At 42.6% G+C, this 14,498-nt stretch overlaps 1 protein-coding gene across 1 annotated transcript in view; it reads left to right on the forward strand.

Moving 5' to 3' along the window:
• The window catches only part of MAOB (monoamine oxidase B), a 113,381-nt gene that overhangs the window by 46,724 nt on the left and 52,159 nt on the right, over nt 1-14,498 (forward strand). The window contains exon 3 of the mRNA XM_078065446.1: nt 154-291. Coding sequence (XP_077921572.1) covers nt 154-291 — 138 coding nt within the window. The remainder of the gene's footprint in view (nt 1-153; nt 292-14,498) is intronic.

A 14,498-nucleotide genomic window follows, 5' to 3' on the forward strand; every position in this document is an offset into this window, starting at 1 on the left:
GAAAACAGAATCCCATTTTCCATGGATACACTTCAAGGTGTGTCTGTAACCCATGACATGACAATTTGCTTGTTTCAGAACTCTTTTTTTTTTTTTATCTTAGGAAGAATATTTTCACAAATATTTTTATTTTTTTTTTCTGTGGGAAAACAGAACCAAAAGGTTAAATATGTGGACCTTGGAGGATCTTATGTTGGGCCAACTCAGAATCGTATCTTAAGATTAGCCAAGGAGCTAGGACTGGAGACCTACAAAGTGAATGAGGTAGAGTGTCTCATCTACCACGTAAAGGTAAGCCTGGGCCAGCCTTTGAAGGATTTGAAGACTTCTCTATAGGTCTTTCCATATATGAATTCCAGATCCTTCCCTCAGAGAATCTACTTCGTTCCTGAATGATGCATATGTATTTCATAAGTGTATTTCAACCATTCTGAGAATGTTTTCATTGTCATCAAAGGGGAGCTAGGTGGGAATTCTAACCTATTTAGGAAGGTTATTGACAAAGTGGCATTGCCCATTTGGCAAAAAGTTTAGCAAAACCAATAGAGAAAAAGATGTCTGTGATTGATTTATTAAATACCTCTATTTAAATACCTGGGCTCTTTTTGTGATACAAAAACCTGTGTACAGTTTTATAAATATGGCCCTAGACTTCATATTATGAAAAGTATTTGTAATATGCCTAACATAATATTTTGAAATTTTGTCATTGTATCCTATATATCATCTAATATTACTGTTCTTTGGAGATTAACATAAAAGTGGCTCAAGCCCCAAATTCCGTCTTTTGTGGGGAAGCTCCATTGATCTCCCCCAAATTTCTGTGAGTTTACTGGGTCTGCCATTCCCATGATCATTTGTGGCTCATGGTTCCTGCTTCCATGACATCTATGCTCATTCACATCTTATAGCCTGTGACTCTTATCTTCCCTTTGCTCCATGCCAACCTGTGTTCAAATTCACCTCTTTATCTTGATTGTCTTCAGACCATCCCAAGCCTTTGCATGCAACAGACTTGACCGAAGTTTTGAGCAATAGGGGTGTGGGGCGGGGGTTAATTGCAGAAACACAAATAGCTTAGAATTGAATATTGGACATTCTTACTCTAATAAGGTCTTAGACCAATGAGCCCCCTGGGAATTTCTCACTGGCCGCACTTCTCTGTGCATCCAAGTCACCCACTGTGTTGCTGTCTTCAGACTCCTCTCAAATCTCCCAGATCCTTCTTTTCCCAGAATCATCGTCTTGGTCCAAAAAGTTACTGTTCTCTGACAAGCAAAGAGGCACCTACTCTGGGTCCAACCCTGGAGTCCCACAGAGAACTGGCAGGGAAGTGAACTTCAGCTTTTCCTCTCTTTTGAACTTCAGCTTTTCCTCTCTTCCATATTTGCCTTTACAGGTGGAAATGAGCAGTACAGAGACCTACTCCTCACTGGTAGAAATCATCCCTTTAGAAGACAGAAGTAACTAGCAGCAGTCAATTTTGATTTACATTAACAAAGTTGACACCCTTATATTATTTGTGAGTGATAATATCAAGAAGGACAAAAAACAGACTGTACATTATGAGTCATTTAATAAAACAGGAAATAAACATCTATCTAATTTGGTACAATGGGGTAAAAGATTTCCTTAATTTATACATAAATGTTTTGGTTGACCTTCAGATTTTGTTTTATAAGCCTTTGCACCTTGCTTCCATCTGTGTCTAGCAGAAAAAGAGACACATGAATTAGAAATGAAAGTGTAGCATGGCAATAGTGCAATTTCTTGAACATCAATCAACAGGCTTAATAAGCATCCTTCATTGGATTCCTTGCTTTTAAGTGAAGGTCACGTTGACCGCGATTTCTTTGTCTTCCTTGTCCTAATATGGAAGACTTTCAGAGACTGATCCAGAACACTAGGATCTCTTTTAGGTTTTTCCAGACAAAGGAAATGACTAGAGATTATATTCATGTCTCTGTCTTTGTGTGTGCTGGGTTTCTTGGCAGTCAGAAGCTGTGCCCAGGATGCTTTGTTCTTCTGGTAATCTTACGGCTGACATTAAGTTCCTTGTTTGAAAGAGATTGCTCGTAGTCATCAATTGCAGAAATGATGTTACACTGAAATAATTTTTCAGAGTGATGGCCACATGTACCGCTTTCTTAGATGATTTCAAATAGTCTGTGTGCAGCTAAGAAAAAAAAATACAAATAATTAAGCAGTATCTCTGACTCGATACCGGGTAAATACATTATGCCGTCAGTGCTCCTTATAAAATTTCAGATAAATGCCATTGCTTTTTAATGACTACAAAAGGAAAAATATAATTAGAAAAGGTGGGTAAAGAAAAGCAATTTAAAGACCCTTCCATAATCCTAGCTAGAGAAAAATCACTCGAAAATATTCTCTTGCTTCGTAGATTTTCATATTCCTCTATTGCTATTTTCTGACCTCTACTGGAGGAAATGAGAAATATTAGTACACTTAAAAAATATCGGATACATATGTATATATAGAGATATATTTGATATACTGACTTACTCTGTAAATAATTCTCACTACCAAGACAACTGAAACACTAATGAGGCTATGAAATACAGGTCTTTTTCAGTCTCGATAGAGGTGCTAATTTGACCTCCCGTGGTCAAATCCAGATAATAAATAGTGATAAAGACCTGATGCCTAAGAAGTTCAGAAATTTGTCTCCTCTGTCATGGTAGGCATCTGGACATTACTCTCTATTGCCTATTTCAATGACTACTGCCAAGCACAAACTGTGGTTCATGCAAACATATAGTATATTCGTGCCTTGTTTCATCAACAACCCCACGTGTATTTTTTTAAGATTTTATTTATTTATTTGAGAGAGAGAAAGAGCACAGAGGGAGAAGCAGACTCCCCGCTGAGCAGAGAGCCCGATGTGGGACTTGATCCTAGGCCCCTGAGGTCATGATCTGAGCCGAAGGCAGACGCTTCACCGACTGAGCCACCCAGGTGCCCCCGCACGTGTATTTCTTAACCCAAAACCTGAGAGTATCATGTATGCCACTTACCATATTGTCAGATCCTGCTCTTCAAATCAGCCTACTCAAGGAATCTGCTTTTTAAATGTTTTACATGGTCGTTAATGGAAGACAGAGTTTTATGGGCAGATTTAATAACATTAGGCTGAGGAACTTGAATATGCTGGTTGGAACTGAAACTGTGTTGGGGCAGGGGAAAGCTACTCATAAAAGGAGGAGGGACCGGCAGCTCCCAATGGGCTAGCTCTCCAAAAGAAGAGTGTCTTTCTTTCTTTTCTTTTTTTTTTTTTAAGATTTTATTTATTTATTTGACAGAGAGAGAGGGAACACAAGCAGGGGGAGTGGGAGAGGGAGAAGCAGGCCACCCGCCGCGCAGGGAGCCCGATGCGGGGCTCGATCTCAGAACCCTGGGACCATGACCTGAGCCGAAGGCAGACGCTTTATGACTGAGCGCCCCAAAGGGTGTCTTTCTTAAGAAATGATGAATCCCAGTATCACCAGGGCCCTGGTAGTTGTAGAAGGAACAGTCAGCTGATAGATGGGGTGTGCTCATGCCGGCCGTAACAAGCATCCAGAAACCCCTGGTGTGTGCTGTGATATGCGGGGCCTCTTTCCTGTCTGCCTCCGGTCTGTCAGAAATGTTTATAACTACTGAGTGGCATTCATTTTTAGTGCTACCATAGATCTGTCTTATGTTGCTACGGTGTGGTTTTCCAAAGCCTCGTTCGTGGGTAAAAGATGTGATACCGAGCTACATTGGGATTTCAGTATTGGTGGGAAAAGTGATCACTTCAGCTCAAATCTTTATTAATTTGGAAGGTGTTTTCCTCCCTTCTGAAATCTGTGATACCTCCGCCTCTCTTAGAGCTTCACAGTCCTGAAATTGTTCATCTGTTTTGCAAATAGTCGTGCTAATTTCTGCTAGTACAGTTTAGAAGGCAGCTGTTTAGGTGCCTTGGAAGTGACTTGGAAACATTGTTCTCTTTTAGGGACTATCTCATAATTAAAAAGAAAAAAACGACCAGTGAAAACTTAAGGAATTTCCCTATATTTTGATTTACACCTCTTTCTCTTTCATCTAGTGTGTGTGTGTGTGTGTGGTGGTTCTCTCATTTGTGTTTTATTCTCTTGGGTTCTTCTCTTGAAAGTGGTGAAAATTTTTGAAGTTTGGTACAATTTAGGCTAGCGGCGAATAGAGTTTCTCTGTTTCGGAAGCTTTTATGAGTCTGAACTACGGAACCAGAGTCTAGTCAAACATGAAACTGCTTTAGCTCAACTTCACACTGATAATCATTTACCAACTTCAGCTATCTGGAGAAACTGAGGGGGAAAAAAAAGATACTCTGGTCTTAGTCTGCTTCCTGGCGGTCAGAAGCCAAGCTCATTGTTGAAGTCCCTTGTGTGTCTGGATGTGGTCAGCCTCCGTGCTCGAAGAGGCATATGAATGAGGAGACCTCTCTCAAATATATTGCCAGCTTGTTCCTGCTGCGACTGCCTTTGCTCACACAACCTCATGGAGGAGGTACCATTTGGCTCACCACCTCCACTTGTTGAGAACTCCGAAATCCAGCTGAAAATCCAGTACACCAAAGGCCCGTAAAAGGCAGAGAGTGGAAACTAGGTCTCTAGCGACAAGATCTGTTCTGTGAGTTTCGTGAAAGAGATCACAGGTGGTGAACTCGCTCTCTGTATTAGGGAATGGCCACAGAATGAGAGCCCAGATATCGAGACATAAAATATTCAAATTATGATTGCGTTTTTCATGCAGGACCTCAGCATCTACCAGCAATGAGCAAATCAGAGGTGTCCGGTGTTCTTCAGGCTCTTAAAATTCCTTTCCCCACACCCCTGCCTCCAGTCCTGTTAGTCCAGGGAAGCCTCTAGGGTTCACTCGCTTCTCTCGTGATGACAGAAGTCCCCGGGAACAGGTTAGACAAGCTCTTGCATTTTGCCCAGGAACAGCTGCCCATTTCACAGGAACGTCACACATGCCACGCAGAGCTCACTGGCTCCGGGAGTCTGCCCTAGCCGAGATGGGCTTCGTGAACCTTATCTTCCCCTCCCACCCACATTCCACGACATTTCTTTTTTTTTTTTTTTTTAAAGATTTTTTATTTATTTATTTGAGAGAGACAGAATGAGAGAGAGCAAGCACATGAGAGGGGGGAGGGTCAGAGGGAGAACAGACTCCCTGCCGAGCAGGGAGCCCGATGCGGGACTTGATCCAGGGACTCCAGGATCATGACCTGAGCCGAAGGCAGTCGCTTAACCAACTGAGCCACCCAGGCGCCCTCCACGACATTTCTTATTTGTTGGAAATAAATATCTCTTATCATTGTAGGAGATTTTTTTTTTTTTTTTTTTTTTTTTAGTGTGGAGGATAGTAATTTCCTCTTCAGCGAGTGAAACCCATTTGTCTAGGGATCATTCTGAATCTTAGGTTATTCTAGAAACCGAAGTGCTCATTTGTGTTCTTTAGAAAACACAGGCAGCTTTTTGGCATGTAATAATTTGCCAAAAATTATGCCTTCAACGGCTGGATTTGGAGCAATATTTTGGGATAGGAGATGAATTTATTCTAGGCCTTCGAGGTTTCCATTTGGAACTTATTTTATGATAAAATCAGTAAGCCTATTCTCTATGTGTGAACACACACACACACACACCTGGATAAACTTAACAGTGGCTCGAGTTGTGGGCAGCACAGAGTTCGTTTAAATCACGTGGAAGGCGGAGGGCAGAGAATGTATAGAATTCAGTTACAATGGTGAAATTCACTAAAGGAAATAGGCCTTCAGCTTCAGTCTTGTGCCAGATTTGACAGCCCCTATACCATGTCATCATGGGGTGCGGCCAAGTGGTCTAAAGAAGATGCAGTGAAAGGGGGTGCTTGGGTGGCTCAGTCTGTTAAGTGTCTGCCTTCGGCTCAAGTCCTGATCTCAGGGTCCTGGGATCGAACCCTGCATCTCATGATCTCAGGGTCCTGGGATTAAGTCCCCAGTTGGGCTCCCTGCCCAGCGGGGAGTCTGCTTCTCCTTCTCCCTCTGCTACTCCTCACCCCCCCAACCCTCCCACTGCTTGTGCTCTTTCTCTCACGCACAAATAAATAAGTAAAATCTTTAAAAAAAGAAGATGCAGTGAAAGGGTCCCAGCTCACCAAAGCATGGTGGCCAACAAGGACAACCAGGTAACAGGTCAGAGAGCTTTGGCGGCCTACAGGTCCCAAGGGATTGACAGGAAGTACAAGACGACCTGAAATGTGTTGGCCCACTTTGCCACCCCCTTGGCAGCAGCCCGCGGAAAGGCTTACACATGGATTCTGAGTCTGTTGCTCACAGAGCCCTCGCCTTTTTCCTGGCCTTTGCAACAACCAGGAAATGATAACAATAGTAACACTACTGCAGTATGGACATCTGGATCCTACCAAGCAAGTGCTTTTACACATAATATCTTATTTGTGAGTTACTTGGTTGTGAACTAGAAGTTTTAGCCCCATTTCACAGGCGAGAACATAAAGGCTAAAGAGATTGATTGCAGAGGGCAGGAAGCAATGGGGTCAGAGCATGAACTAAGGTCTTTGGGTGCCAAGAATACACTGACACCTTGCTGTCCCCTGGATGAGAGGCTTTCCGTCATTTCCTTCTGAGCCCCAGTACTTGGCTTGCCTGCCCGCCCTCCTTCCTTCCAAACTTACACGCTCGCATTTTGGAAAAATCCAGCTCAAGATTTTCCTTTCTTTAAAATGTTCTGCAGTTGACTACAGTTATTGCCGTGGCTCCTTCCCAAGCCCTGTATCCTCCTCTCTTTCCTGATGAAACTTTGTCAAACCCTGTTTGAAAATAGGATGAATAGTGTCCCGTTGTGTGTACTTCAGGATTACCCACATACACACACACACACACACACACACTCACACACACAGCATATTTTGTTTATATTTAACATTCTTGGATTCCTATTTTTATACTTTTCATATTAAAAAAGGTTTTTTAGGTCTGCTTTTTCACGCATGAGTATTTCACAGATACTCTCCAATGTCATTAAAAGTCCTTTGTTTAAAAAAAAGTTCTTTATAGATCCCATTTTGAACAGATATATAATATTCTGTTGTAAGAACACTCTGTAATATAGTGGCTATTTTTCCAGTCAGTTACTTTCAATGAGGCATTCATATTCTATTCACATCATCCAACATTTATTGAGCATCTAACATAGGTCACTAGTACGCAAGGCAGTGGGCTAAGTAATTGAATTTGAGACAATTTGGGCTACAGTCAGTGTCAGATTTGTGAGATCAAAAATTCCCCTCTCAGGGCCGCCTGGGTGGCTCAGTTGTTAAGCGTCTGCCTTTGGCTCAGGTCATGGTCCCAGGGTCCTGGGATCTAGCCCCACATTGGGCTCCCTGCTCTGCGGGAAGCCTGCTTCTCCCTCTCCCCCGCCCCCCCGCTTGTGTTCCCTCTCTCGCTGGTCTCTCTCTGTCAAATAAATAAATAAAATCTTTTAAAAAAATAAAAATAAATAAAAAAAAACAAAACAAAGATTCCCCTCTCAATATAAAAGGAAATTAGCCCCCCAAAAGAAAAAAAATGACTAAATAAAATACAGAAAAAAAAAAGATTTCCATGCCACAATCAAACCAGAAAAGACCACAGCCTTAGATCATAAAATTTGAGAATTGATGGCAAGGAAAACTTTAGCTTTCTAATCCTGGCTGCTCAGTCCCAGAGCTCAACTGTTGCTGAAAGCTAACGTATTACACATAAAAGCCAGCGATCACAAACTCTTCAACAATTTCCCTTAGAGTGCCAAGGCTAGTAAGTACTTAGTGTGCCTTTCAAATTATCCAGACAACAGTTTTGCCAATGCATTCCCACTTTCTCTGCCTCTTAATCCTGTGACATCTCTTTCCTGGCCACCTGCACCCTGTCCACTAAGCCAATGGCACCTTATTTATTTATTTATTTATTTATTTATTTATTTATAAGTTTTCATTTTCTTTTCTTTTTTTTTTTTAAAGATTTTTATTTATTTATTTGACAGAGAGAGACACAGCGAGAGAGGGAACACAAGCAGGGGGAGAGGGAGAGGGAGAAGCAGGCTCCCTGCTGAGCAGGGAGCCCGATGCGGGGCTCGATCCCAGGACCCTGGGATCATGACCTGAGCCAAAGGCAGACGCTTAACGACTGAGCCACCCAGGCGCCCCTAAGTTTTCATTTTCATTCCAGTTAGTTAGCATACAGTGTTATATTAGTTTCAGGTGTATGATACAGTGATTCAACACTTCCATACATCACCCAGTGCTCATCACAAGTGCCCTCATTAATCCCCATCCCCTATTTCACCCAATGGCACCCAATTTAAAATTTGGTCATAACAGCACTCCACTTCAAAGTGCCATCAGATGAGGACTCAAAGAACTCAAGAGTGGATAAGCCTTGGTGAAACTGTTTTTGAACAGTAAATACATTTAAATAAAAATTTAAATATAAAGAATTGGAAGAATTATGTTTGTAGTACAGAATATACTACAGAGTGTATTTTTATTTTTATTTATTTATTTTTACTTATTTATTTGGGGGAGAGCGAGCACAGGAGTGGGGGGGAGGGGCAGAGGCAGAGAATCTCAAGCAGCCTCCGCGCTGAGCACAGAGCCCCATGTGGGGCTCAATCTCATGACCCCAAGATCATGACCTGAGCAAAAACCAAGAGTCAGATGTTTAACCGACTTTGCCACTCAGGCGCCCCTGGCCTATATTTTTAAAACAACCTTCATATGGTTAAAAAAAAAAAAATGATGTAATCTATAAAATCAGAATGTGAGGAAGGTGAGAAGAAATATAAGCAAATTGAGTGCTAGTGACGTCTTTCAGAGCATGGAATCAGTCTATACCAAAATCAAACTTGGAGCCAGTAAAAAAAACACATATTCAGATCACTTAATGGTTTTTATGATCTTTTCACTTTCTGCTACAGGGGTCTTTCAGGAACCAGTGTTTCTTAGGGTTATGCAACATTTATATGAAATTGAGTACTTCCTTCAGTTCACTTCGGTCTGTGTTTCTTCCATTAAATTCGAATACATATAGGTCATTAAAAATAGTGAATATAGTATGATTTGATTCTCAGATACTTGCATTTCTTTCTTTGCCCCTTCCTTCCTCCCTACCTCCCCCTTTCCTTCCTTTCTCCTTGCCTTTCTTTGTTGTTTCCTTTCTACCTCTGTCAGTCATCCATTTGTGCATTTATCCATCCATCTATCCATCCATCCACCCACCCACTCACTCATCCATCCACCCACCCACTCACTCATCCACCCACCCACTCACTCATCCACCCATCCACCCAGCCAGCCAGCCATCCATCCACCCATCCATCCATCCATCCACCCGTCCATCCATCTTTCTATCTTGTAGATGCTTATAAAAGGGTCTGGAATGTCAGGCACCAAATGTTATAGCTGTTTTTTAACCTGGAGGGTGTAATTTGAGATAATTTGCTTCCTGCTTCTTTGAATTTTTTTTAATACTGCTGGAACTTTTTTTTATAAAGAGCTCCTCTCATTTTTATTTTTAAAAATATAATTAGACGCAGACTCTACTTTTGAGAGCTCATGGACTATGAGAAGAGGTTCGACTCTGTGACTCACATCTGCCCAGCAGCAATCTCCCGGGTTATATATCTATTAACAATGACCAAACTGCATCCAGCTGGGCTTAGTGACTGAGCTTCAGCCCTTTGAGTTTAGACAGTCTAGATCCCAAAACAGCTGTTTGAATGCAGAATGTCAAAGGCTCTTATCCTGTTATTAGTGGGCTGCAGAATTTTCCCAGTGCCTAATACACACACACACACACACACACACACACACACGCAAACACACACACACACACACTTCATTGTTGACCTTTTGTGCCACCTTGGCCATGGTCTTTATGCTTTTGTGCCTTGATTTCTCCATTTGCAAAAGAAAGGTATTTGTCCTTGCTTAGTGCTTTGAGCTTTGAAAGAAAAGATGCTAACAGAAGATAGTGATTAACCTTATCCTCACCAGTAAGGCTGCTTTGATGCACTGAAGTTACTAAGAATGTTTTGATAGGAAGGCTAGAGTCTATTTACTTTCCTTTTGAAAAACTTCTCTAATGATTGTGTGGATTCTTAGTACCAAGGAAGAATTTGAATGGCAAGGGCACCACGGAGGATGAAGCTATACAAATTCCTATCTGAAGAGAACCAGGCCAATACATTCATCCTGAAAATATTTTTACAGGCTCCTTATACACTGAACTATAACTCTTCCTGCTTTTAAATCCAGGCTTCTTGCCTTCTTTATTTGTGTCCCGTATTATTAATAGGCTAGGCCATCGGCATTTGGCTGCAACTAAACTCACATGCCCAGACAAACAAGAGCAAATAGATAATAGAAGAGAGAGAATAAAATCTCCTTTCCTGGTTGTGTTTACCTTCTGTGTTTCCTTCAGCTCTCCTCTGATTTCTTTAGGTCCTGGCATATGTGCCGATGTTATTATTAGACCCAGTCGAGGCCCTTCCCTTCAGGTTACTAAGTGGCAATGCTTGTGTTCCTCTAGAACCCTCAGGAGACAGTGAGCATGTCAGAGTTTACTAATCTCTAAGTAACCTAAGTTCAGAGAACCAAAATACATTAATTTTTTTTCTTTTTTTTCTTTGACATATATGTGAAATCTGGGAATACTCACCAAAATAGCTTAAAACAGCACTGCACCATAGAAATAGATGTGCCACGTATGTCATTTAAAGTTTCTAGTAACCATATTGAAAAGTAACGAGAGAGGTGAAATTCATTTTAATAATCTTTTATTTAACCCAGCATATTCAAAATAGTGTCATCTCAGCATGTAGTCAATATAAAACGTGATTAATGTGGTATTTTACATTCTTTTTTTGTACTAAGCTTCTGACACCTGGTGTGTATGGTATACTTCTAGCGCATCTCAACTTGGACTTGCTGCATATACAAAATGCTCAATGGCCACAGACGGCTCGGGGCTACCATACTGAGTAGCACAGACCTCAAAGGTCAGCAGAATCCATGTATTTGTGCCGCCGTTTCTCACACATCTTCAGTTTTTTAAAAACCTGTACCAAACATATGCCTGGATCCTACAACATAAATCCTATATCGTGGCACAGGTTAACTTCCCTTAGGCTGGCAACCTCAAATATCTGGCATCACAAAGAACTTGGAAGTACAACAGAATGATATTCCTTCTATGGATTTTGCTTCCTCATGGCAAACCAGCTTTGAATCACATTTTAAAAATTCTCCTGGGGGCGCCTGGGTGGCTCAGTCCGTTAAGCGTCTGCTTTCGGCTCAGGTTGTGACCCCGGGGTCCTGGGATCGAGCCCCGCATTGGGATCCCTGCTCAGCAGGGAGCCTGCTTCTCCCTCTCCTCTATCTCCCTTTGCCCCCCCACCTCTTGTGCTCGCTCGCTCTCTCTCTCAAGCTGTCAAATAAATAAATAAAATCTTTAAAAAATAAAAATAAAAATTCTCCTAGCTGCACAGGGAGGTGCCATGTGTCTGGTATTTTTATGCATGAGACAGGAAGCACATTGGAACTCCATGAGGTCAAGGTGGTCAGAGATGCTGCCACGGAGAATGCTTTGAATGCTTCTCAAAACCTTGCTGGACATCGCTGAATAAATTCAAGGCAATAACTTCATGGAGAGCATAAAGCCTTTTTGTAGAGCATCATTATTGTATTAAAATTGTCAGATGGTCCCTAACTATGACGAACTCAGGAGCAACCATAGAACTGGCCCAAAGTCCCCTAAGTGATTATTGTCTTCAAACACAGCGAGGGAAGATTCCCACCAGTACTGAGTTGTAGAGAAGGTAAGCCTGTAGTTCGGTTAGAGAACTTAGTTATTTACGCATTTCATCTTTCAACACACAGGCGCCACACAAAACTCCGAGCAGAAGCGCTGCTGAGTGGCCTGGCGCCTTTTACTGCTGACATTTACCGTTTCCCCTTTTTTTTAAGTCGGCAAATATTAAGGGCCGCTGCCACAGACAGTGTCTGGTCACGTGCAAACCAAGAAAAAGAAATCATGGGGCGCCTGGGTGGCTCAGTCGTTAAGCGGCTGCCTTCGGCTCAGGTCATGATCCCAGGTCCTGGGATCGAGCCCCGCACGGGCTCCCTGCTCCGTGGGGAGCCTGCTTCTCCCTCTCCCACTCCCGCTGCTTGTGTTCCCTCTCTCGCTGTGTCTCTCTCTGTCAAATAAATAAATAAAATCTTTAAAAAAAAAAAAGAAAAAATCGTAATTCATAGTCACCAATAGTTTAGGCTCTCACGTTGAACCAAACACACGTGGGCCTTAAGGCCCCTGGCGATTCAGTTCAAAAGTGAATTTAATGACAATAGCCAAAGTCTTTTGAGATTTCTCTATATACCAAGCACTATTCTAAGCATTTGATATGCATTATCTCACTAATGCTCAGAAAAGCCTGATGGTTATTATTCTCCCTTATTTACAAATGAAGGCATGGAAGCACAAAGCCTCTGGGTGATTTGCTCAAGATCCCCCAGTTGGCAAGTCATGGAGTGTGAGATCTACAACCCTGATCCATCTCACTCCAGAGTCTGGGTTGGGTACTTGGCTCCACAGCCAAGGTGCTGACGAGCGCGGAAATCCTACAGAAGGGTGGGGACGTCTCAGGAAAGAAGAGAAAAGGGTTAAGGGTGCCGAGAACTGAACCCTCCTCTTCTTTGTAATCAGGTTCTTGCTCCCTCCTGCTGCCCTCTTCTGTCTTATGCCCCATTGCTGATGTTTGTTTAATCCTCATTTGACCTGGGACCAACCTGATCTCCTAGTAGTATTAGGAGCTCATGGAGGCCACTGACACGAACTGTCCATTTGGTTAAATCAAGGCCTACTGGGAGACATCAAGTCATCCTATTTCATTCTTAATCCAAACATCTTAAAGAGTATTAAAGGTGCTCATTCTGGGGAGACTTCTAGAACTCTGCGTCATACAAAATAAACACGAGAGTCGACAGCCATGCACGTGTCTCGGGTTCATTTCACTTATCCATTGCAAAGTGTAATCATAATAAAGTTATAAGAAACATTGCTTTCTATAAAGCTTCAACCTTAAGCAGGAAAGGGAAGAGAAAACTATATATTTAAGGGTGACCTATGTAGAGTAGTCGTTTGGCAGTCGAGGGGTGTCGTTACGATACCTACTGACGTTGATCCTTTGGATTAAAAAGGATGAGAGTCCGTCTAAAAACAACAGGTTGTTTTAAGCTGCTGCCGCTCTTTCTGAGGCCGGGATGGTTGTGCCACTGCTATTTTAGGGGCCTCATATTTCTCCCTTACTGGTTCCAGGCATTTCTCCCAGATCACTGTTGACATCTCGCCTACGTATCCAGGCTGGAGCCAAGCTTTCTTGACTGTAGAACCCTAGGACAAAAAAAAAAAAAAAAAAAGGCAATAAAAAGTAATTGAAAGAAGGAATAACATTAAATTTTTATCACGGCCTACAAGCACCTACATGATCTACCCCTACCACCCTCCTGACCCAGCACACTTTAGCCCTCGCCACTCTGGATTCTAGTATGTCAAGTACATTCCTACCCCAGGGCTTTTGCACATGGAGACAGATCAAAGATGGCCACAGATTCTCTGACATTCCTCCCATGGAGAGGCAGAAGTGGGTTCTACGCACCTTCCCTTTGAATCTAGGAGGGCCCTATCATTGCTTTGACCAGTAGAGTGTGATCGAATTGATGCTCTTCCAGCCTGGGGGGCTCAGGCCTTAAGAAGCTATCAGGTTCTACTTCTTTCTTGGAACACTCATCCTTGGAACCTTGAGTGACACCGTGGAAAAAGCCCAGAGACCCTGAGAGCGCCCTGCTGGAGAGGACATAGAGAAGCACACTGGTCACCTGGCCCCGCTGAGTCCAGCCTTCTGGCCATCCCTCCCAAGGCACTAAACTAGGGAGTAGAGCTGTCTCGGATGTTCAGCATAGTCGAGCCTTCAAATGACTTCAGCCCCAGCTACTGTCTGACGCAGCCCCACGAGTGACCTTAAGCAAGCGCTGCCCAGCTGAGCCCAGTCAACCCACAGAACTGTGAGAGATAATATTAGATTAATGTTTTAAGCCATGAAGTTGTGGGGTTATGTCTTTATGCAGCTATAGATAACCAAAACACACTTGCTATTTCCTCCACTTGGGATGCTCTTTCTCTGGTCTCAACCCAAACCCCTCCTCCTCCAGAAGGCCTTCCCTGATTGCTCTATCCTAAGGAGTAGCCTCTCCATACCCCCCGCTCCGATCTGGTATTCTCTATCCTGAATTTGTCCCTTCCCTGCTTCATTGTTTTCCCACAGCACTTACAAATGCCTGACATTATATCATACACAGTATATGTTTTTTATCTGCTTTCTTCCTGTAGGTTGTAAGCTCCATATGGGCAGAAATGGGTTTTTTCTATTTTGTCCACT

The sequence above is a fragment of the Halichoerus grypus genome, chromosome X (assembly GCF_964656455.1).
Source record: "Halichoerus grypus chromosome X, mHalGry1.hap1.1, whole genome shotgun sequence".
In the NCBI taxonomy this organism is placed as follows: Eukaryota; Metazoa; Chordata; class Mammalia; order Carnivora; family Phocidae; genus Halichoerus; species Halichoerus grypus.